The following is a 26,548-nucleotide window of genomic DNA, read 5'->3' as shown; positions in this document are numbered from 1 at the left end:
TGCAATAATTTACTATCTTTTACTGAATAAAACCCCTCAATAAGTCAAGCATTGCAATAATTTACTATCTTTTACTGTAGAATAAAACCCCTCAATAAGTCAAGCATTGCAATAATTTACTATCTTTTACTGAATAAAACCCCTCAATAAGTCAAGCATTGCAATAATTTACTATCTTTTACTGTAGAATAAAACCCCTCAATAAGTCAAGCATTGCAATAATTTACTATCTTTTACTGTAGAATAAAACCCCTCAATAAGTCAAGCATTGCAATAATTTACTATCTTTTACTGTAGAATAAAACCCCTCAATAAGTCAAGCATTGCAATAATTTACTATCTTTTACTGTAGAATAAAACCCCTCAATAAGTCAAGCATTGCAATAATTTACTATCTTTTACTGTAGAATAAAACCCCTCAATAAGTCAAGCATTGCAATAATTTACTATCTTTTACTGAATAAAACCCCTCAATAAGTCAAGCATTGCAATAATTTACTATCTTTTACTGTAGAATAAAACCCCTCAATAAGTCAAGCATTGCAATAATTTACTATCTTTTACTGTAGAATAAAACCCCTCAATAAGTCAAGCATTGCAATAATTTACTATCTTTTACTGTAGAATAAAACCCCTCAATAAGTCAAGCATTGCAATAATTTACTATCTTTTACTGAATAAAACCCCTCAATAAGTCAAGCATTGCAATAATTTACTATCTTTTACTGTAGAATAAAACCCCTCAATAAGTCAAGCATTGCAATAATTTACTATCTTTTACTGTAGAATAAAACCCCTCAATAAGTCAAGCATTGCAATAATTTACTATCTTTTACTGAATAAAACCCCTCAATAAGTCAAGCATTGCAATAATTTACTATCTTTTACTGTAGAATAAAACCCCTCAATAAGTCAAGCATTGCAATAATTTACTATCTTTTACTGTAGAATAAAACCCCTCAATAAGTCAAGCATTGCAATAATTTACTATCTTTTACTGAATAAAACCCCTCAATAAGTCAAGCATTGCAATAATTTACTATCTTTTACTGTAGAATAAAACCCCTCAATAAGTCAAGCATTGCAATAATTTACTATCTTTTACTGTAAAGTATTAGAAACCAGTCAGTCTAGATCCTTAATTAAATATGCAAATTTTGAGAGAAGAAAGTGAACAATCTGTAAGACTTCTCATTCCAAATAAATCCAGTAACCTATATCTTATTCTTATTTTCTGAAAGTACATTAAGAACTACTGTGGATTCATTTTTTTTCGTGGGTATCAATTTTTGTGGATTAAGAAAAACTTGCATATTCATGGATATTTAATTTCGTGGTTTTGCTAAAGTCTGCTTACAAACCTGTAGAAAAATTATCATTCATTTAATTTCGTGGTTTGACTGTGCCCACGAAATGCAAGAAAATTGGTATCCAACGAATAATAATGAATCCACAGTATTTAATCTTAAGATTCTACCATTTAGTTATCTTTTTAACACTTAAAATTGGCTTTTCTATAATCATGATAACAATCCATACAAAATATGTTAATTTTGCTAAAGCTCTAGATCTAGCTTAAAAAAAGAAGCTCTGTGACTTTTTATTATAGTCATCACCATGATTACCAAACTTCTTATTAAATTCAACCTCTTTTTACTTTTTTGTGCTTAGGTTATAAAGCACAAAAGAATTATAAAAAAGATTATTTCACCAATTTTCTAAAAAAATTCAGAGTTCAGATTTACATTGACTATAAAAGTGACAAAAGATGGAAGTCAATAGATTTCTTAATAAGAAAAAACTGTTAAAAGTTATTTCTTCATGATTCTATTCAGTATACATAGACTGTTTTTTGCTAAATTCATTCACACAAAAACACAGAGTTTACAATGTACATCTGATAAATTCCTGACCTTGTAGTATGGAAATATTGATTTGTTGATTTTTATATATGACAACAAACACTCAATGACTCAATGGTGAAATACTGTTACACTTAAAATACATAAATAAGGGATTGATAGAATGTACCATACATGTAATATATAGATAATGAGGATTTAAAATTAAAGCACTTTAAAGTTTTAAAATTTGAAAGTAATAACAAAATCTTTCATGCAAACACATGCAAAATAAAAGCGTATAAACCAGATCCTTATGATCTAACTAAAACCCCATAGATTCTCAGGATCTATGTATAATTCCAAAGATCCTTAAGATCTAACTAAAGTCCAAAATCTTGCACAACATGAGGTTTACCTTCTAATTCTGCTTCTAGATCTAACTCAGCTAATAAATAACAATTGTACATGTATTCATGAAAAAACATACTGGGCAATATATTGCAGAATATGTGTTCACTATTAGTTTTATTTATTCATAAATCAAGTATAATAGAAATATGATGTGTTTTAAATAGAAATTTCCTATCAAATGTATTTTTAAGTACTCTTTATATCTTGAGTTAACATTTTGTTTTCATATAAAATATTAAAATATTGAGATTATGCAATTGCTAAGTAGATAATTGTGTACTGCCTCTCCATACTCAGAGCTTACAAATCTGTCAGAACTCACTTAATGTGTATCTCCAATCTATGTGTATCTCCAATCCCTCCATACTCAGAGCTTACAAATCTGTCAGAACTCACTTAATGTGTATCTCCAATCCCTCCATACTCAGAGCTTACAAATCTGTCAGAACTCACTTAATGTGTATCTCCAATCTCTCTTTACTCAGAGCTTACACATCTGTCAGAACTCACTTAATGTGTATCTCCAACCTCTCCATACTCAGAGCTTACAAATCTGTCAGAACTCACTTAATGTGTATCTCCAACCTCTCCATACTCAGAGCTTACAAATCTGTCAGAACTCACTTAATGTGTATCTCCAATCTCTCCATACTGAGAGCTTACAAATCTGTCAGAACTCACTTAATGTGTATCTCCAATCCCTCCATACTCAGAGCTTACAAATCTGTCAGAACTCACTTAATGTGTATCTCCAATCCCTCCATACTCACAGCTTACAAATCTGTCAGAACTCACTTAATGTGTATCTCCAATCTCTCCATACTGAGAGCTTACAAATCTGTCAGAAATCACTTAATGTGTATCTCCAATCCCTCCATACTCAGAGCTTACAAATCTGTCAGAACTCACTTAATGTGTATCTCCAATCTCTCCATACTCAGAGCTTACAAATCTGTCAGAACTCACTAAATGTGTATCTCCAATCTCTCCATACTCAGAGCTTACAAATCTGTCAGAACTCACTTAATGTGTATCTCCAATCTATGTGTATCTCCAATCCCTCCATACTCAGAGCTTACAAATCTGTCAGAACTCACTTAATGTGTATCTCCAATCCCTCCATACTCAGAGCTTACAAATCTGTCAGAACTCACTTAATGTGTATCTCCAATCTCTCTTTACTCAGAGCTTACACATCTGTCAGAACTCACTTAATGTGTATCTCCAACCTCTCCATACTCAGAGCTTACAAATCTGTCAGAACTCACTTAATGTGTATCTCCAACCTCTCCATACTCAGAGCTTACAAATCTGTCAGAACTCACTTAATGTGTATCTCCAATCTCTCCATACTGAGAGCTTACAAATCTGTCAGAACTCACTTAATGTGTATCTCCAATCCCTCCATACTCAGAGCTTACAAATCTGTCAGAACTCACTTAATGTGTATCTCCAATCCCTCCATACTCACAGCTTACAAATCTGTCAGAACTCACTTAATGTGTATCTCCAATCTCTCCATACTGAGAGCTTACAAATCTGTCAGAAATCACTTAATGTGTATCTCCAATCCCTCCATACTCAGAGCTTACAAATCTGTCAGAACTCACTTAATGTGTATCTCCAATCTCTCCATACTCAGAGCTTACAAATCTGTCAGAACTCACTAAATGTGTATCTCCAATCTCTCCATACTCAGAGCTTACAAATCTGTCAGAACTCACTTAATGTGTATCTCCAATCTCTCCATACTCAGAGCTTACAAATCTGTCAGAACTCACTTAATGTGTATCTCCAATCTCTCCATACTCAGAGCTTACAAATCTGTCAGAACTCAATTAATGTGTATCTCCAATCTCTCCATACTCAGAGCTTACAAGTCTATCAGAACTCACTTAATGTGTATCTCCAATCTCTCCATACTCAGAGCTTACAAATCTGTCAGAACTCACTTAATGTGTATCTCCAATCTCTCCATACTCAGAGCTTACAAATCTGTCAGAACTCACTTAATGTGTATCTCCAATCTCTCCATACTGAGAGCTTACAAATCTGTCAGAACTCATTTAATGTGTATCTCCAATCCCTCCATACTCAGAGCTTACAAATCTGTCAGAACTCACTTAATGTGTATCTCCAATCTCTCCATACTCAGAGCTTACAAATCTGTCAGAACTCACTTAATGTGTATCTCCAATCTCTCCATACTTAGAGCTTACAAATCTGTCAGAACTCACTTAATGTGTATCTCAAATCTCTCCATACTCAGAGCTTACAAATCTGTCAGAACTCACTTAATGTGTATCTTCAATCTCTCCATACTCAGAGCTTACAAATCTGTCAGAACTCACTTAATGTGTATCTCCAATCTCTCCATACTCAGAGCTTACAAACTTGTCAGAACTCACTTAATGTGTATCTCCAATCTCTCCATACTTAGAGCGTACCAATCTGTCAGAACTCACTTAATGTGTATCTCCAATCTCTCCATACTTAGAGCTTACAAATCTGTCAGAACTCACTTAATGTGTATCTCCAATCTCTCCATACTCAGAGCTTAAAAATCTGTCAGAACTCACTTAATGTGTATCTCCAATGAGTTAATGTTTAGCTTCATGTATTGTGAGAAAAAATTAACTGCTTGAACCTTTCAATCAGACATCAAAAGAACTTCTCTGAAAGACATTGTACAGAAGACATTGTACAGAAGACATTGTACAGAACAATCGGTCAGAAATCCATTCACAAGTTAGTAAAGAGCTTCTGTGGAAGACATTGTACAGAACAATCGGTCAGAAATCCATTCACAAGTTAGTAAAGAGCTGTTAATATGATCTTAATTCAATCTTACATAAATACAGTAGATTACAATGCAATTTTTACAAAATAATATAAAATAATGTAAAGAAGTGAACACTACCTTCTTTAGATGCTAGCTGTAAGCCACTTTCATCAAACTCAAACTCTGGATCTTCAGTACTGGCAAATAGTTCATTATCTCTGTTGGCTTCATGAAATTCTGTAATAAACAAAAAGCTGTTTGGTAGATTAAATAATATTGAGATATATGTTTCTAAGTCTTTACTTTTCTAAGTTATGTGTTGTATACTGTTGTTTAGTCTCTTGATCTTTTTTAACATGTTTAATTTCAAAAATGATTGAAACATATACACTTTTTGGTGCGTCAAATTTTATGTTAGCAACAATTATGTCCGTCAAATGTTATGTTAGCAACAAACTAGAGGCTCTAAAGAGCCTGTGTCGCTCACCTTGGTATATGTGAATTAAACAAAGGAAGCAGACAGTTCATGACAAAATTGTGTTTAGGTGATTGTGATGTGTTTGTAAATCTTACTTTACTGAACATTCTTGCTGCTTACAATTATCTCTATCTATAATGAACTTGTCCATGTAGTTTCAGTGGAAAATGTTAGTAAAAATTTAAAAAATTTATGAAAATTGTTAAAAATTGATTATAAAGGACAATAACTTCTTAGGGGGTCAATTGACCAATTTGGTCATCTGACTTATCTTTGAGTCTTAAATTGCTGTACATTATTGCTGTTTACAGTTTATCTCTATCTATAATAATATTCAAGATAATAAACACCCCCCCCCCCCCCCCCCCCCCCCACCCCACCCCACCCCACCCCCGGTAAAACGCCCCACTTTTTCATCAACTCACTCAACTTTCTAAAAGTTGCCCAACTAAGGAATAAATTGTTTCGCTGAGCACAGTGTTAAAATTTTATGATTTCTATTTACTTATACTTATGTTTTAATCCTGAAACCATCTGATGATGGCGACAATGTGATAACAATACAACATTTTTTTTTTAATTTTTTGCCATCGTATAAAGGGAACCATTAAAATAGGTTGGATAACTTGCCCCACTTATGAAAAAGGCTAAAATCCCCCTGAAATAAACTTAAGGTCTGCTCCACTCATGACATCTAGATAAACCACCATGACTTTAGTAATGGCAACTCCCTCCACTTCAGAAAAACAATGCAATCCTGTTGTATATCTATGTCCCTTCCCAACTTATGAATAAATTCAATATATATATGACACATGAAAACCTAAGATAAACATGTTTTTGTAGTTATTTTGAACATATTTATTTATAGTGGATTGGGAAACAAGTTATTGCAAAAGTTGAACTTATATAAATCCCTTTCCACTATGCAAGTGCCTTTTTTTGTAGTTTGTGCCCCGAAATTTAGAAATGATCCTGTTAAACTTATTGCTCCTTTAAATAAACTTATTCTAAAAGGTTACCAATTCAACACTGTAATAAGATCATTGAGTATTGTTTTTATTGGTATAAATATTGATTTTGTTATCGGTAAATTAAAAGCAAACTAAATATTACTACACATGTATTATGGTACATGTGTTATATACATATACACATTCATGGATCTACAATCTGTTGATACCTGTATCTTGGCATTGCACAAGGTCATGTTTTCCTCTGACTGTTTATGAAGTCTTTACAGTAAATCTATTGGATGTTGGATGTGTATGGATTGATAATTTATTCTTAAATGCATGATTTTTTTATTAGTTGTTATAGGCTTTAAAGTAGCTGTCAGTTAATTATAAGTTGAACTTAACTATGTTAACTGTGAGTACTCTCAGATTTGTTCCTAGTGTCTTTTTGTTGTTGGAATGTACAAGTACCCAGACACGTCCACTTGTATTTTTGTCCATCTGATGAGTAAAACCTTTTTCAACTGATTTTTATTGTTTTTAAAATGAATGATCCGGGCAAGTAAATCACGGATCTATAATTAGGGAGGGTTGAGATCATGCTAACATGTTTAACCCTGCCACATTATGTATGTATGTGCCTGTCCCATGTCAGGAGCTTGTAATTCTGTGGTTGTCGTTTGTTTATGTGTCTCACAACATGCACAATTGTTTTTTTTGTTTTATTTTGGGGCCTTTTATAGCTGACTATGCAGTATGGGCATTTCTCATTGTTGAAGGCTGTAAGATGACCTATAGTTGTTAATTTCTGTGTCATTTGGTCTCTTGTGGAGAGTTGCCTCATTGACAATCATACCACATCTTCTTTTTTATGTAATATAATTTTTCTGTATTTTTGTTTGTTTTTCCCTCATTTTTTATCATATTAGATGTGAGATGAAATCTTTTACCTTTTAAAGACAAGTTTTTAGAACTATATAAATAAACATATGAAAATTGCTGTTACATTTACAGTGCGTGCCTAGATCGTAAACGTCGCACAAAGTGCTAATATATACATGATATAGATGCAACGAAATCTTAAAAATCTTGTTTTAGATTTTATGATGTGAAATTGTCTATTTCTATGCATGGAAGTGAAGTTTTTAGGCAATTTGAACGTTTTAATCAATTTTAAGTAAATGAAAAGGAAACACAGTGTTTTTTAACTTTTAGATCCTTAGTCCATATTACGAAAGGCGAACTATTTTACATTTTACTGCTGCAAGTCTATTATTCTTTTTATCAGTGCGAACTTGATTGAAGCAACTTATTTTACAACATTTATCTTTTAAGAATGAACTATTTTACTACGTAAACATATATAATCCCATTGTATATATGTCCGGTAACTAGCCTAACAATTTTAACGCAACTAAGAATACATACAAGATATATGTGTAACTACAAAAGTGATCCTGTATATAGCGGTGGACGATGGAATTATTTAAAATATAGTGTAAATATATTCCTACTTGTATGGTGGTGGGTTTTGTTCTACATGCCTTAACGGTGTGGTTGTCCTACAAAGGATGTGAAGATTTGGAAGAAGAAGAAGGATGACACAACTCTTCTATGACATGCAACATTGTAGTTTGAATATTAAAATCTTTTACCTGCTAACAGCTCTGAAGAGAGTTCCTCTCCACTTGGAGTATCTGTTTTGTTTTGAAGGCCTTGCTCATTTGTTGAACTCATAATTTTCACTTGGATAACCCACTCTCTTTCAGTTTACCGACATTTTCCTATCGGCAGATTTTAATTTATAAAACCATTTATCTATGTTTTCTTTAAGGGTGTACGTTTATCGTTTATGATAGTCTTATGTTCTTACAGGGGAATAAAAGTTTAACGAATGTCAAAATTTTGGTGATGACAGAAAACAACATCCGGTATACTTCGCTTCCTGTGTGTGTTGTCTCCCTTTCTAGATTGGTCTGTCCAATCAATGAGCTTTTTACAAAATTCTTTGTCAAATCAAAACAACCAAGAAGCACTTTAAAAAATGTCAGGGAAATATAAATGGATGTGAAAACCTTGAGTATATTAATCAACAGAAATAAGTTAAATTGTAAAAGAAGGTTACTGAATTGTGAGTATGGTTTATAAGGGGGGTTTATAAGTTTATAAATCTAGTACTACTATTAGTCAAATCGGCACCTGGTTAATTCGGCACCTATAGGCTATAATTTTGGCCACAGACACAGGCATTTGTTTCTATCCATGGGAAGGTCGACTATTAATAATAGAAGCTTCTATATATATATGCGTAGTCTACCTTACCATTGATAGAAACAGTTGCCTGTGTTTAGCTATAGGCAAAGTCAAAACGGCCACTGGTCAATTATGGATATATTAACAGGTTGGGAACAAACCCCCTGGATGGTGATTATACCTGTATAGAGGGATAAAATTATCCCTCTAAGAGGGGTATTTGTGTTTGCACTGGATTTAAAACAAATTAGGGCAGAATGGCATTTTCTAATTATATTGGCTATAATCTCTAGCAGTATGTGGAATCCGGGTCCGTTCGCGCCCATTCACGTTCGCACCCCACATGTTCACACCCAAAGTCCGTTCGCGCCCAATTTTAATTGTTTTTGTGTTTAATAACTTTGTAATCAAGTTTTGGCAAGTAGTATTCTTAAAAGTATAATTGATTTTATTGTCTCAAAATAAAGCGAGACAGCATTTTTTATGTGTTTAATGAATCTTAATCATGTTTTTGAGAGTGTATTTTTAATAAAAAAAAATTCCTTTCTAATTAACAGTCGGGGAAACCCGGATATAACTCTATAGGGTTATTACAGAAAAATAACATACATTTGTTATTGTGGACTAAAAAATCAAAGAAATGTGATAAGCTTTAAATACATTCAGTATTTACATCAAAGCAATTAAAAACAACAATCATGATTTTCCAATTATTCAACTGGAATTTGAATTAAAATTGGGCGCGAACGTGTAGAGTGCGAACGGACCTTAGGTGCGAACGTGTAGGGTGCGAAAGTATATTGGGCGCGAACAGACCTGATACCCAGTATATGCATCAACATATGCACTTTACTAAAAATTGGGATAACCCGTTTTCTGCTAAAGTAACAAAACTTGAAATCTATTGTATACCTATCTGAACACCTGATCAACATCAAAAGGTATAGTTGACCTTTAAAAATCATGTTAAATCTAACAATAGAAATTCTGTTCAGTGAGGCATAAGTGAGTAGAATTTACCTGATCATCACGGCTTTCAATCATGGTGGACAATAGATTTTATAATTAGTCAGATAAGCAGCAAACTTGGCATGTGCATATTAAACTAAGTACATCAATTGGTGCATCAACTGTTACAGGTTACTGCCATAATAAGTAGAGAATGCCATTCTGTCCTGTTTTGATTTAAATCCAGTCTAAACAAAAATACCCCTCTATAGAGGGATAATTTTATCCCTCTATAGAAGGTGTATCCCTCTATACAGGTATAATCACCATAGAGAGGGTTTGTTCCCAACCTGATTAATACTATAGAAAACGTCAAATCATCACCTACATAATATGCACATTAATGCTATTCCAGGTTAACACGAGAATCTATCCTGCTTGAACTATTGACGTAATTTTTTCATTGTGGCGTCAGATATTTTGTTTTATGATATCAATATTACTGGAACACGAGTGATGTCCAGTAATGGCGGATAAATACGGATAAGGTGTATTTAAAATCCTTTGGATATTTGGTAATTCAACTGGCACCTAATACTGTCTTACTAAAAAATCTGCCTAGTTGTTCATTAACAACTACTAACAAACCAGCAGTGTAACATCAATGCTTTAATAAAACTCTTCAGTGGCAACCCCTAGCAGAGCGAATGGCCAGATCATACAAAACAAAAGTCTTATTTGTTGACTGACATTATTAAGTTATATGTGAAAGATGAGGAGCCCCATGAGTTATGGTGTATAGAAAGATATTTAACACTTAGTAGCAGCACAGATTTAATGTTAGCACTTGCCTATCATCATGATCATGGGTGTGACTCATTTACTCTCTGGAGTTATTACATTCCAAACATAAATACTTTGCAAAAAATAAATACTAATTCAATCACCCACTCACCTGATTCCCTGCGGCTGTAGAAAAAAAACCAGTACGTGTTCAAACAGAAAGATTTTGAAAGCATTGAAAATTGTGCACCGTATTATCCAACTATCAGATGACAATATGATCATGACTATTACAAAAAAATCCAGGCTAAAGTAGGCTGTGGACTATTTACTCTCACTCAATCGCAGACCTGTGTGTTTCTACATGTAGTACATGTATACAATTAATGTATACATACTTTTAGTATTTATATATCTGGCGAAACATCTGTTGACTCTGAGGTGGTTCAAAGCACTGTCTTTGGACCAATCTTGTGTCTTATTAAATAATATTATAAGGTTTTTAACTGTTAAGTTGCACTCACCTATATCAGTTTTTATTTTTAATAAGTATGATACAACTCTATGTATTTTAATGCATTTAGAAATTTCATTAGGACATTCCATGTTTAGGGGTCAGTAGAAGACATGGCTTATTTCATGACGGGTAGATTGAGGTATATAAATCAAAACTGACCAAGGCCACCACAAAACTGCAATCAGATTTGGAACTGTATACATAAGATTTAGTATTTTCTGACATGAAATTATGGCAAAAATTTTTTCACAGTACATTGTTGCCTCAGACATAATGTTATGAAATATTGTCTTTACGATATTTACCTATAGATGAAATATATATAAGTTATTACTTGAGTCAATCACATACACATGATACAGAATATGGCATGTACATTGTATGGTAGAGTTTACCAAGTCATTTCAAACAGATTTACAGTTTGCTCTTATTTAGTATATTGTTTCATCACTGTTCCAGATTAGAATAGTAGGGTTGAGATCACAAACATACTTAATCATGTTAATTCCTTTTTTATTTTCCAGATCTGGAACCATGACATCCATGAGCTCTCTAAAGAGTAAGCTACACAAACTAAAGAAGGAGGATACCAGTGAGGTGACAGGTTGGTATTGCCTACATGTAGCTTATCTGGCTTTGTTTTAATACATGTATGAAATTATCTGTCACTTAATCAGCATGCAATGCCAGATTTATAGCTTAACCTAGCCATTTCATAAATGAGAAAAGATAAGAATGTCCACTCTAAATGGCTTTAGATGTAGAATTGTCCTTTTAATTAAATAATCAAAAGCATTAAAAATCTTTAAAAATTACTATGTTCCAAAATACTACTTTCATGACTTTATCTATCATGATCTATTCATTTTAAAAAAGAGTGAAGAAGCTTGCAACTTATATCTCTTACCATTCCTTCTCTTTACTTAACTCCTATGAATTTTTCAGATTATAAAACATGGATGAAAAAGATAGATGACTGTGGGAACCGTGCTGAAGATTGGTTAGAATATACAACTTACATGAGACAAAATCTGAACTTCAATGATAGGTTCCAGGCACACAACTTCCTCTCAGATTTGTACGAGAAAGCTTTCAGGGTAAGAGCTCCATAAAAAATTTAATGTTAGGTTCCAGGCTCACACCTTTCTCTCTGATCTGTTTGAGAAAGCTTTCAGAGTGAGTGTTCCATAAAAACTTTAATGATAGGTTCCAGGCTCATAACTTCCTCTGAATCCTCTCTGATCTGTATGAGAAAGCTTTCCGGGTGAGTGTTCCATACAAACTTTAATGTTAGGTTCCAGGGTCACAACTTCCTCTTAGATCTGTATGAGAAAGCTTTCAGGGTAAATCCTCCATACAAACTTTAATGTTAGGTTCCAGGCTCACAACTTTCTCTCAGATCTGTATGAGAAAGCTTTCAGGGTAAGTCCTCCATACAAACTTTAATGTTATGTTCCAGGCTCACAACTTTCTCTCTGATCTGTATGAGAAAGCTTTCACAGTGAGTGCTATATACTGTGTATACAAACTTTAATGTTAGGTTCCAGGGTCACAACTTCCTCTCAGATCTGTATGAGAAAGCTTTCAGGGTAAATCCTCCATACAAACTTTAATGTTAGGTTCCAGGCTCACAACTTTCTCTCTGATCTGTATGAGAAAGCTTTCAGGGTAAGTCCTCCATACAAACTTTAATGTTATGTTCCAGGCTCACAACTTTCTCTCTGATCTGTATGAGAAAGCTTTCACAGTGAGTCCTCTATACTGTGTATACAAACTTTAATGTTAGGTTCCAGGGTCACAACTTCCTCTCAGATCTGTATGAGAAAGCTTTCAGGGTAAATCCTCCATACAAACTTTAATGTTAGGTTCCAGGCTCACAACTTTCTCTCTGATCTGTATGAGAAAGCTTTCACGGTGAGTCCTCTATACTGTGTATACAAACTTTAATGTTAGGTTCCAGACTCAAAACTTTCTCTCAGATCTGTATGAGAAAGCTTTCAGGGTGAGTGGCAGACAGATCTATGCAATTTTTATGTGTACATAGCGGACCTACACATACTGTCAGGGTTAGTAGCTGTCAGATCTACACATACTGTCAGGGTTAGTAGCTGTCAGATCTATACACATACTGTCAGGGTTAGTAGCTGTCAGATCTATACACATACTGTCAGGGTTAGTAGCTGTCAGATCAGGGTTAGAAGCTGTCAGATCTATACACTTACTGTCAGGGTTAGTAGCTGTCAGATCTATACACTTACTGTCAGGGTTAGTAGCTGTCAGATCTATACACTTACTGTCAGGGTTAGTAGCTGTCAGATCTATACACTTACTGTCAGGGTTAGTAGCTGTCAGATCTATACACTTTTTCAGGGTTAGTAGCTGTCAGATCTATACACATACTGTCAGGGTTAGTGGCTGTCAGATCTATACACATACTGTCAGGGTTAGTAGCTGTCAGATCTATACACTTTTTCAGGGTTAGGGCCTGTCAGATCTATACACATACTGTCAGGGTTAGTAGCTGTCAGATCTATACACTTTTTCCGGGTTAGGGCCTGTCAGTTCTCTACACATACTGTCAGGGTTAGTGGCTGTCAGATCTATACACATACTGTCAGGGTTAGTAGCTGTCAGATCTATACACTTTTTCAGGGTTAGGGCCTGTCAGATCTATACACATACTGTCAGGGTTAGTAGCTGTCAGATCTATACACTTTTTCCGGGTTAGGGCCTGTCAGTTCTCTACACATACTGTCAGGGTTAGTGGCTGTCAGATCTATACACATACTGTCAGGGTTAGTAGCTGTCAGATCTATACACTTTTTCAGGGTTAGGGCCTGTCAGATCTATACACATACTGTCAGGGTTAGTAGCTGTCAGATCTATACACTTTTTCAGGGTTAGTAGCTGTCAGATCTATACACTTTTTCAGGGTTAGTAGCTGTCAGATCTATACACTTTTTCCGGGTTAGGGCCTGTCAGCTGTCAGGGTTAGTGGCTGTCAGATCTATACACATACTGTCAGGGTTAGTAGCTGTCAGATCTATACACTTTTTCAGGGTTAGGGCCTGTCAGATCTATACACATACTGTCAGGGTTAGTAGCTGTCAGATCTATACACTTTTTCCGGGTTAGGGCCTGTCAGTTCTCTACACATACTGTCAGGGTTAGTGGCTGTCAGATCTACACACATACTGTCAGGGTTAGTAGCTGTCAGATCTATACACTTTTTCAGGGTTAGGGCCTGTCAGATCTATACACATACTGTCAGGGTTAGTAGCTGTCAGATCTATACACTTTTTCAGGGTTAGTAGCTGTCAGATCTATACACTTTTTCAGGGTTAGGGCCTGTCAGTTCTCTACAAGAAAGCTTTCAGGGTATTAAAGTGCCTGTCTATTTTCAACCAGAACACTCACAGGGTATTAAAAAGCTTTGAGATAATGCTAGAGCTATATGTATATATCTGAGATCACACTTTCTTTTTTTATATCTCAGAGATCACACCATAGTTATGTATATCTGAAATAACACTATCAGTATTTATATATTAGAAACACACTATACATGTAGCCATGTATATTTGAGATCATACTATTTTTATTTATGTCTAATATGTTACACAATCTTAATTTAGATCTGAGAGCACACTATCTTTAAATTCAGAGGTCACACTATATCATTTAGATGTCACACCAAATTTATTTATATCTTAGAGATCACACAATCTTTATCATGTTTATATATAAATCAGAGAGCACACAATCTTTAAATCTGGGAATTCACACTATATCTCTCAGAAGTCACACCATATTTATTTAGATCTGAGAGCACACAATCTTTAAATCTCAGAAATCACACTACAGTATAGCACTCAGATGTCAGACCATAATTATTTATATCTCATAGGTCACACTATCTTTATTGATATATTAGATATCACACTACATTTATCTCTTAAAAATCACACCATCATTATTGATATCTCTCCATCTTTATTTACAGGCTATTGATGGAAAAGAAAACAAAGACAATGAAGCATTTGCTCATCTATTTATAGACTTTGCTGAGGTCAAAAGGTAATATTACACATAGATCATTGTTATAATTTTGTAAGATTGTGGAGATACAAATGTAGCACAAAGATACCATACAGTACTTATGTGAGATTGGTTAATGCAAATGCAGCTTTGAACAAATTTGTTTTGTCCTTAAAATCATGATCAACATTAATTTCTCCATTTCTTGTAGGGGTTTGGGCACATCAAAACTATAGTCACAACATGTACTTATAGTAAAATATTAACTTAAGGTGGCTCTTGGGTACAAAAATTTCAACAAAAAATTAAACCTTTATTTTTTCATTACAAATTTTATTTATTACACTATAATTATTACTTTATGATATGGTACAAAAATTAACCAAAATAATCGATTCAGTTTGACCCCAGATTACTTTTTAAAAAATGTTTGTATCATTGAAAAAGCTCTAAATTATCTCCCTTTGGTGCAAAAATGCCATTTTTTGTCATTAAATTTGAAATATCTTTTTTCACTCATCGGTGACCTATATTTTTTTTATTATTGTTTTCAAATAAGCTGTTCATAAACTAAATTATTGTAAAATTAAGCGATTTCTTATATAAGGTTATTTTTTTATTTTGAAATTACCTCAATTTCGCCTATTAGTTCAACAGAAAAAAAGGACAATAACAAAATTGTATGCTTCTTCTGGAGGCAGATTGTGAGCTTAAATGAACGGTGACCCCATTTTTTTTATTTCATTTTTCTATTAAGTATATGATAAAGTTTATTTATAAAAAGATATAGCCAAATCCTATATAAGAAAAAAAAATGATTTATGCCCAGGAGCCCCCTTAAAGCTTTTATTTTGTATTCTCTGATATTCTGTTTGAGAGGTGTTGTCTTTTCCTTGACCTGACTTTAATTTTTCTTAGAATTCAAATTTATGTGGGGAATGGTTTTCTTCAAAGATGAAATTATGGAAAATAACAATAGCTGTTTTGTTTGAGAGTTTTTAAAACAGCAATTTCTTACCGTGGTATAGCTAAATAAAGTGAATGTTAACTGCCATAGTACTTTGTTTAGTCAAGAAAACTTATTTCCAGAAACAAAAGCCTATTTTGATACTTGATTTATTTCCAGTGAACAGTTACTATTGGAAGATGCCATTCAGCTGCTAACAGAAGCCAGAAACATCGTCAAAAGATATGCCATAGTTCATATTGCTGCAGCAGAGCTAGAGGTCAAAGAGGGTAAACATTGCAATGTTTTGTTTAAAGAATATTATAAAATAGGCATTTAAATTTGACTGGCCCATAGAGCTTGTGCAATCATTTTGTGTCCATTGTAAAAACCTTTTCAATTTTCAAGTAGAAAAATATTTGAGTTTTGAAGTTATTTCCCCTGAAATATACATATTACACAACTTTCCCTGTTATAAACTACAGTAGCTACAGTAAAAGTGTAAACTGCAAAAATGATGAGCATGATAAATTATTTGTTCTCTAAAAGTTGATTTGTTTAACTGTTTTATGCAATTTTGACTGTAACCTAAATACCAAAATGTGCTAGCTTTAACATGTATATTGCAAAAATGTTAAGCAACATAAAGAGTTACTGTATTATGTGCATATTAAAGTCATAATTAGTTTTAAAAAAATCACTTGTTGAGCAGGTGCATCAGTGCCTGTTTTTATGGATGCATATATGGTTAAAAGGGGATAGGTTTGTTGAACAACAACTCAACAGAGCAATGGTCTGTATATAACATTGAATGTATACATGGCAAATATTCTAAGTCATTTTATTTTGAATATTTGATGAAAGTTTTTTTCATATTTTGTTCAGGTAGGTGTCTCTTGACAATTTATTTAAATGAATTTAAGCAAATAAAGGAAAATTTTCAATTTTCAGTTAGATTTTTAAAATGCAATGCCATCAACCATTTATTTTTTGTAAATTTATATTTTTCTTTGTTTTGTAGGAAACATTAGTAAAGCCAGAAATATTCTGAACAAAGCTAGATTGTTTAAATTTGAACCTACAGAACTTTTGGTTGAGGCTCTAAAGAAACTAGATGCTGGAGAAACTGTTTTACTCTCACCAAGGCATAGAAGATACAGTATGTATAGTCACCAACATGTTAAGTAGAGGCTCAAGTTGCATTGTCTGCAAAACCTCAAATTTATTCTAAAATTATTGAAATTAACAAAGGTGTGGCTGCAAATTATTGACAACTGGCCAATGGACACTCTTAAACAGAACAATAATTCCATAGTTAACAAACTTATACTGACAAGGTTGCCATTATTTATATTACTGAGGTTCTATACTGACAAGGTTGCAGGTTGTCATTATTTATATTACTGAGGTTCTATACTGACAAGGTTGCCATTATTTATATTACTGAGGTTCTATACTGACAAGGTTGCCATTATTTATATTACTGAGGTTCTATACTGACAAGGTTGCTGTTATTTATATTATTTATATGGACTGTAAATTATATATATATATATATTTATATGGTTTCACACTTACAAGTTGTTTCTTTTATTAGTTTCTAAATAATCACCATTCATGTCTATGCAAAAATAGATAATTTATCACAGAGTAAAATTTGTTAAAACTAACATTTAAGATATAGGGTATACTTTTTTAAGATATAGGGTATACTTTTATAGGGAAATCTTTCAGTAAATTCTATAATGCAGGTCCTACTAAATACCAATAATTATGGTTAGCTATATCTGATGAAGTCCATGTGTTTGGGTTTGATCAATGCTGCAATATAAATAAACTACTCCTACAAAAACTTGATCGGTTGATACAATTTTCTGTATCTGTGAAATATTTTTTTACGAAACTTAACAACTTTTTATGTCATAGATTCTGAATTTAAGTAAGCAATGTGCTGAGTGAACTAACATCCAATAGGTTGTCTGTAAGCAGAATACTATATGTCATTATCTCTACACTACATTATCATTAAGTCGTCACATCTTACCTTACAACAAACTGATGATCAACAATTTTATATTTTTGTAGGTTCTAGCCAAAGTAAAGTCAACCTGTCTGATGATAGTCAAAACATCTTCCATGGTGGTGCTCCTGAAGGGTAGGAATTAATGTTAATATTATTGATATGTGATAGTCGTGTTTTACAGGGTTTCCATAAACAACAAGTCTAGGGTTCTTTGACATCACTTTATTAAGTAAAAACATAGGGAATAAAAAACCCTGCAATAACAATAGCATATAGTTATTACATTTTTCAATATCACAGTCTTATTAAAGTCTTATACTATAAACATATAAATATTATACTGGCAAAATAACAATGTTACAAGATCGTATATAATATTCTATTCCATTTGCAATAAACTATACTGATTATCAAGAATGCGGTGACATTCACAATATGCAATACACTTGCAATTATATCTTTCTAAATGCATACTTTTGATAAGTCGTATCAAATAGTATATCATTATAATCAACCAAGCGTATTATAAACAAGTCGAATGTATCGTACTTCATAAACGAGTGTCATTCATAAAACCTTTAACATCCAAACGTTATAATCAGTTCACTATAGTATTCTATTAAGTTCATATGCACTACTGTAATGCGTAATATCTATGTAGGTAAAATATAGTATAATATGACCCTTACCAATCTGTGGAACCAGGTTATAAATCTAACATCTACAGTACAACCAGTATGTTACAGGGACATCATAATCTATGTGTCCTGAAAATAATACACAGTAGTAAATACTAGGATCTAGAAAAAAGTGATCTTTTATATAAAATACAACATATTAAAGACTGATATAATAAAATCAAGCTATTACACAGAATAACCATATATGACAATATGAATGCAATTGTCAATGTGACGTCATAGATCCATAACTGAAAGGTCAAGGTCACTTTCAAAATCATTCGTAAATCTCCCTTTCTACATTCAAACTACAGATTCAAATCATATATTCTCAGATTAATACATCAACTATCTTACTCCTATCATATCTAAGGTCTATGGGCAAACTTGCCTATAAACAGGCAGAATTGTATAGCATGCACTGCATACGCCTTTCATACACCACAAAGAATATACAATCTACTTACCAGATATAAAGAATATAATTTCCTATAACTACAGTTGTTCCAAAGTTTGGAAACTTCAGTGAGTAATCACGAGCACTAAATATAATGTCTCTATATAAGTTTTATCACTATATACGGTTTAAATATGAAGTATATATTAGATATGTATGTCTCAAATTTTCAAGAGTTAACCACCATTACTTCTTTTCCAAAATCTGAGGTGTGTCCAGAATGACCAATTAGAACTGACCATAAAGGTAAACAAGGTGTGACAATTAATTGACTAATGAGTTGGACAGGTAGATACAACTATGCTCAATGAAGTATGACTGACTAGAACTTTCATACATTTAAAGTGTGAAAAGATAATAGACTATAAACCAAAAGATCAAATAATCAGAGTGAAGTACTGTAAACCAACTTATTTTCGCGAGCGATTTATTTTCGAGACTTTCGCGAGCAGAAAAATAACGCGAATATAAATCGTCGCGAATATGTAAACCTTGGATCTTTCCTTATTAAACTTCATCAAGTAGATCAGAAAATCTCAAAATTAAATAGCCGCGAAGTGGTCAAGAAAGTGTAAAACGCAAAATAAAGTATCCGCGAAAATAAGTTGGTTTACAGTAATCGAGTCTAATATCTGTCATATAATAAAATGTAAAATACTAATAAATCATATACGTAAAAATGACCTTGACTTACTTCTCTGTCACAGATACATGACCTTGACTTACTTCTCTGTCACAGATACATGACCTTGACTTACTTCTCTGTCACAGATACATGACCTTGACTTACTTCTCTGTCACAGATACATGACCTTGACTTACTTCTGGAAAACAGATATCTGCTAGTTTAAGATTCTTATTTGTTTACCTTTAATATGTATTGTAACATTTTCCTTTAAAAAAAAAGATAAACTTGTGATACTACAAAACACAATGATATAGTATAGCTTAGTAGCTTGATATGATATTTCTGAGTTTTATTTATAAATGTTAAGCTACAAAGTCTGATTGTGATGTGAGATCTGTACAGTGACCTATAATTGTTAATATCAATGTCATTTGGGGTCATGTGGAGAGTTGTCTCATTGGCATTTATACCACATCTTCTTTTTTATATTTAGAAATTTACAAGAACATATTGGACCAGATGAAATGGAGACTGCACCAGTTATGATGGAATCTCATAAAGAGAAATATGTAACAGTTCGGGCCAATTCCTGTAGACCTGCCATGAGAAGCTATAGTAGTACACCAGAAATGAGAAATCTCCAGTGGAAAAGGTAGGGTCTACCACTATATGTCCTTTGGACACGTTCTTTTATTTAAGTATAGTTAATCTTGAGAACACAACTCCTCTTAGACCTTTTTATACAAAACTCTCATACTTGGTATGATGATTGTATGCCATTAATTTTGTACCTCCTTTTTTAATTAGACTATTTTTATGCCCCACCTACGATAGTAGAGGGGCATTATGTTTTCTGGTCTGTGCGTCTGTTCGTCCGTCCGTCCGTCTGTTCCTTCATCCATCTGTCCCGCTTCAGGCTAAAGTTTTTGGTCAAGGTAGTTTTTGATAAAGTAGAAGTCCAATCAACTTGAAACTTATTATACATGTTCCCTTTGATAAGATCATTCTAATTTTAATGCCAAATTAGAGAATTTATTCCAATTTCACAGTTCACTAAACATAGAAAATGATAGTGCGAGTGGGGCATCCGTGTACTGTGGACACATTCTTGTTTTAGAAGTCATGGGACTATGACTTGTTTTGCATGTATAAATGTATTTCGAGAATTAAAAAAAAACTTCTCTGAAAAGATATGACAGAAAGCTTTCATGCTTAATATAATTGTTTGCTATAATATGTAGTTAAAGCTTTGCAGATGTCCGTCTGTGTTTTTTTTGTTGCAAATGAAATTGAGAATGGAAATGGGGAATGTGTCAAAGAGACAACATCTATTTTATATTTGTCTCAGCTACATGTCACCAGGTAAACACAATTTGTGACAGTAAAACTCTTAATGGACGTCATCAAATCTTCAGATACAATACAGTTATCTCTTAATTCTATTATTGTTGTCACAGGAAAGACATAGGTGTACCACAGAGAGTACGGAAACTTAATTTACCCTTCACAACAACAGCTGAGGAAGAAGAGGATGAAGAGGGGGTAGAAGATATGGATACTATGGCTGGTTTTACTCCACTAGAACCTCAGGCTAGTTGTAAGTAAAAAACCTCATAAGAAACTCAGGCTAGTTGTAAGTAAAAAACCTCATAAGAAACTCAGGCTAGTTGTAAGTAAAACCTCATAAGAAACTCAGGCTAGTTGTAAGTAAAAAACCTCATAAGAAACTCAGGCTAGTTGTAAGTAAAAAACCTCATAAGAAACTCAGGCTAGTTGTAAGTAGAAAACCTCATAAGAAACTCAGGCTAGTTGTAAGTAAAAAACCTCATAAGAAACTCAGGCTAGTTGTAATAAGAAAACCTCATAAGAAACTCAGGCTAGTTGTAAGTAAAAAACCTCATAAGAAACTCGGGCTAGTTGTAAGTAAAAAACCTCATAAGAAACTCAGGCTAGTTATAAGTAAAAAACCTCATAAGAAACTCGGGCTAGTTGTAAGTAAAATACCTTGCTAAAGGCTCTGGCTAGTTGTAAGTAAATACCTTGCTAAAGGCTCTGGCTAGTTGTAAATAAAATACCTTGCTAAAGCCTCAGGCTAGTTGTAAGTAAAATACCTTGGGAAAGCCTCAGGCTAGTTGTAAATAAAATACCTTGCTAAAGGATTAGGCTAAGTTCTTAAAAATTAAAAAAAAAAAAGAGCCGCCGGCTAGTTGTAAGTTAAATACCTTGCCAAAGGCTCAGGCTAATTGTAACTAAATTACCTCATTAGAACCTCAGGCTAGTTGTAAGTAAATGACCCCTTTAGAGCCTCAGGCTATCTGTAAATAAATTACCCCATTAGAGCCTCAGATTAACTGTAAATAAATTAACTCATTAGAACCTCAGGTTAGTTGTTAGTAAAATACCCACTAGAACCGCAGGCTAGTTGTAAGTCAAATACCCCTACTGAAGCCTCAGGCTAGTTGCAAGTCAAATGCCCCAACTAAAGCCTCAGGCTAGTTGCAAGTCAAATACCCCAACTAGAGCCTCAGGCTAGTTGCAAGTCAAATGCCCCCACTAGAGCCTCAGGCTAGTTGCAAGTCAAATACCCCCACTAAAGCCTCAGGCTAGTTGCAAGTCAAATGCCCCCACTAGAGCCTCAGGCTAGTTGCAAGTCAAATGCCCCCACTAGAGCCTCAGGCTAGTTGAAAGTCAAATACCCCCACTAGAGCCTCAGGCTAGTTGCAAGTCAAATGCCCCCACTAGAGCCTCAGGCTAGTTGCAAGTCAAATACCCCTACTAAAGCCTCAGACTAGTTGCAAGTCAAATACCCCTACTTAAGCCTCAGGCTAGTTGCAAGTCAAATACCCCCACTAGAGCCTCAGGCTAGTTGCAAGTCAAATACCCCTTCTAAAGCCTCAGGCTAGTTGTAAGCAAAATACCATACTAGATTTACAGGTAATATAAATTAAGGAGATGTGGTATGAATGCCAATGAGAAAACTATTCACCAAAAACATGATTTTTTTTTACTTTTCTATGAACAAGAATTTCCCCACAAGCTATGAGTAGTAAGATATTTGATATAAAGGATTCCTGCAAGAAATCCATGCCTTTCAGAAAAGATGCAGCTGACTTCGTCCTTATTTTGTGGTTCAGCGATAAAAGGTCCAGATTTTTTTATCAAGTTCTTATCTCAGATAATAAAAGCAATAGGTCAACTATATTAGGTGTAACTATTGATTGTTATGTGAATATGTCTATCTGGCAGGTTTTATCTGATCTTGACCTTATTTTCATGATTCATTGATCAATGTTAAGTTATTAAAGTTAATATGCTTGTATTAAACGTGTATCTTAACGACTCAATATAGAATCATCATAATCATTACATCTGCCTAGAAATTTCAACTAGTACACTCTTTTTTATTTCAGCAACCTTTGTTTCAATGACCACTGCACAAAGTAGTGGTTACCAGTCCATGATGGAGACAACCATTCCACTGGAAACAGGCAACCAGTTTGAAAATAAACTTTTTCATTCTGGAAAACAAGAATTTGACTTGTCAGGAATTCATCCTCAAAAACAAGCATTTGACTTGTCAGGAATTTATCCTCAGAAACAAGCGTTTGACTTGTCAGGAATTCATCCTCAAAAACAAGCATTTGACTTGTCAGGAATTTATCCTCAGAAACAAGCATTTGACTTGTCAGAAATTCATCCTCAAAAACAGATTTTAGACATGTCTGGAATTCATCCCCAACGGCAACAATGTGACTTGTCAGGAATTCTTTCTCAACGACAGATTTGTGACTTGTCAGGAAAGCAATCCAAGAACCACACAAATAATCTGTTAGGAAAACAGAAAGACACCCCATCATGTGATATATCTGGAATTGAGTCAATGAAAGATAGACAAACTTGTGACTTGTCAGATAAAAAGTCTAATGGTATAGGTATTCAGTCAGTCAAACAAAACGATCGTCTGACCTGTAATCTATACAACATCCAATCAGATGTAGTTATGGAAGAATCAATAAAAGATGTATCATGCTTTCAGTCTGACAAATCATTGAAGGAACCCACAAAGTCTGACAATGTTTCATTGTTACAACCAAATGGACGACCACAGATTATGAAAAGTCAAGTGTTACCTAACACTAAATCTAATTTGGTGTCATCTAACCAAGTTTGTGCCAATCCAACACCCAGCAGGGGTGCCTCTAGAGTTGTTACACCAAACCAAATGTCAGACTTTCCTACACTCAGCAGAGGTGGTCCTATAGTGGTTTCACCAGACCAAGAATCAGGCAATCCTACAACCAGTGGAGGTGCTCCTAGAGTGGTCACTCCAAACCAAGTGTCCTCTAATCCTACACCCAACAGGGGTGCTCTTAAAGTGGTTACACCAATCCAGGTGTCAGCCAAAGTCAATCCTAACAGAAGAGTTCCTGAATTACCTACACCTACATGTAATAGATCTATTGAACCTACACCTAGTAAACATGTTATGTAAGTACTGATATGATACATCATTAAAGTATTTTCAACGACATGCATAAATATTTAAAACTGGGGAAAAAGCATAAAAAAATAATTTTTATTTTTTAACTGTTGCATATCATAGACCAAGATCTGCACTGTAAACTGGTAGAATTGTACAAAAATCTTCTCTGAAACCACTGACAAGTTTATCTTACTTATTTAATCACATAACCATACTCATCCAGATTTATTTTAACCTTACAAAGCTTAGCAAGAATAAAATGGTAATAACTTCAGATGTATGTTTTGACTCTCTAATTTAAACTAGTTAAATCAGTCTTTTTTTTTACATGAGTACATATCTTATTGAATTATCTAAACACAGTCAAACTTTATACACGCATTTTTCAGGTCTGATAGGCTGTCTAATGTACCAGTTTGTGCCACACCAAGTGCTGTGCAGCAGACATCAATACCCTGTACACCAAGTGTAAGTATTAAGGTCCTCTAATCTACAAGTCTGTGCCACTCCAAGTGCTGTGCAGCAGACATCAATACCCTGTACACCAAGTGTAAGTATTAAGGTCCTCTTATCTACAAGTCTTTTTCACTCCAAGTGCTGTGCAGCAGACATCAATACCCTGTACACCAAGTGTAAGTATTAAGGTCCTCTTATCTACAAGTCTGTTTCACTCCAAGTGCTGTGCAGCAGACATCAATACCCTGTACACCAAGTGTAAGTATTAAGGTCCTCTAATCTACAAGTCTGTGCCACTCCAAGTGCTGTGCAGCAGACATCAATACCCTGTACACCAAGTGTAAGTATTAAGGTCCTCTTATCTACAAGTCTGTTTCACTCCAAGTGCCGTGCAGCAGACATCAATACCCTGTACACCAAGTGTAAGTATTAAGGTCCTCTAATCTACAAGTCTGTTTCACTCCAAGTGCCGTGCAGCAGACATCAATACCCTGTACACCAAGTGTAAGTATTAAGGTCCTCTTATCTACAAGTCTGTTTCACTCCAAGTGCTGTGCAGCAGACATCAATACCCTGTACACCAAGTGTAAGTATTAAGGTCCTCTTATCTACAAGTCTGTTTCACTCCAAGTGCCGTGCAGCAGACATCAATACCCTGTACACCAAGTGTAAGTATTAAGGTCCTCTAGTCTACAAGTCTGTTTCACTCCGAGTGCTGTGCAGCAGACATCAATACCCTGTACACCAAGTGTAAGTATTAAGGTCCTCTAGTCTACAAGTCTGTTTCACTCCAAGTGCCGTACAGCAGACATCAATAACCTGTACACCAAGTGTAAGTATTAAGGTCCTCTAGTCTACAAGTCTGTGCCACTGCAAGTGCCATGCAGCAGACATCAATACCCTGTACACCAAGTGTAAGTATTAAGGTCCTCTAATCTACAAGTCTGTGCCACTCCAAGTGCCGTACAGCAGACATCAATAACCTGTACACCAAGTGTAAGTATTAAGGTCCTCTAATCTACAAGTCTGTGCCACTTCATGTGCCGTGCAGCAGACATCAATACCCTGTACACTAAGTGTAAGTATTAAGGTCCTCTAATCTACAAGTCTGTGCCACTCCAAGTGCCGTGCAGCAGACATCAATACCCTGTACACCAAGTATAAGTATTAAGGTCCTCTAATCTACAAGTTTGAGCCACTCCAAGTGCCGTGCAGCAGACATCAATACCCTGTACACCAAGTGTAAGTATTAAGGTCCTCTAATCTACAAGTCTGTGCCACTCCAAGTGCCGTGTAGCAGACATCAATACCCTGTACACCAAGTGTAAGTATTAAGGTCCTCTAATCTACAAGTCTGTGCCACTTCATGTGCCGTGCAGCAGACATCAATACCCTGTACACTAAGTGTAAGTATTAAGGTTCTCTAATCTACAAGTTTGAGCCACTCCAAGTGCCGTGCAGCAAACATCAATACCCTGTACACTAAGTGTAAGTATTAAGGTCCTCTAATCTACAAGTCTGTGCCACTTCATGTGCCGTGCAGCAGACATCAATACCCTGTACACCAAGTGTAAGTATTAAGGTCCTCTAGTCTACAAGTCTGTGCAACTCCAAGTGCCGTGCAGCAAACATCAATACCCTGTACACCAAGTGTAAGTATTAAGGTCCTCTAATCTACAAGTCTGTGCTACTCCAAGTGCTGTGCAGCAGACATCAATACCCTGTACACCAAGTGTAAGTATTAAGGTCCTCTAATCTACAAGTCTGTTTCACTCCAAGTGCTGTGCAGCAGACATCAATACCCTGTACACCAAGTGTAAGTATTAAGGTCCTCTAATCTACAAGTCTGTTTCACTCCAAGTGCT

General features: G+C 34.5%; 1 protein-coding gene across 3 annotated transcripts in view; it reads left to right on the top strand.

The window, feature by feature from the left end:
• The first annotated feature begins 8,455 nt into the window (after nt 1–8,455).
• LOC134688589 (dual specificity protein kinase TTK-like) overlaps nt 8,456–26,548 on the top strand; it is a 35,822-nt gene continuing 17,729 nt past the window's right edge. For 2 of the 3 annotated variants that reach the window (XR_010101831.1, XM_063549397.1), the window contains exons 1-11: nt 8,456–8,591; nt 11,497–11,576; nt 11,918–12,069; nt 14,976–15,049; nt 16,137–16,246; nt 16,978–17,115; nt 18,042–18,111; nt 20,238–20,396; nt 21,202–21,341; nt 23,155–24,232; nt 24,617–24,695. Coding sequence is in view for 2 of the 3 variants with exons in the window: in XM_063549397.1 (XP_063405467.1) it covers nt 8,533–8,591; nt 11,497–11,576; nt 11,918–12,069; nt 14,976–15,049; nt 16,137–16,246; nt 16,978–17,115; nt 18,042–18,111; nt 20,238–20,396; nt 21,202–21,341; nt 23,155–24,232; nt 24,617–24,695 (2,139 nt within the window). In the remaining variant the exon portion in view is untranslated. Of the gene's footprint in view, nt 8,603–11,496; nt 11,577–11,917; nt 12,070–14,975; nt 15,050–16,136; nt 16,247–16,977; nt 17,116–18,041; nt 18,112–20,237; nt 20,397–21,201; nt 21,342–23,154; nt 24,233–24,616; nt 24,696–26,548 lie in introns of all 3 variants that reach the window. The other variant, XM_063549398.1, reaches the window with a different exon arrangement.

The sequence above is a fragment of the Mytilus trossulus genome, chromosome 10 (assembly GCF_036588685.1).
Source record: "Mytilus trossulus isolate FHL-02 chromosome 10, PNRI_Mtr1.1.1.hap1, whole genome shotgun sequence".
NCBI classification, from domain to species: Eukaryota; Metazoa; Mollusca; class Bivalvia; order Mytilida; family Mytilidae; genus Mytilus; species Mytilus trossulus.
The sequence above is the reverse complement of the archived record's forward strand: the minus strand, read 5'-3'. Positions and strand labels throughout refer to the sequence as shown.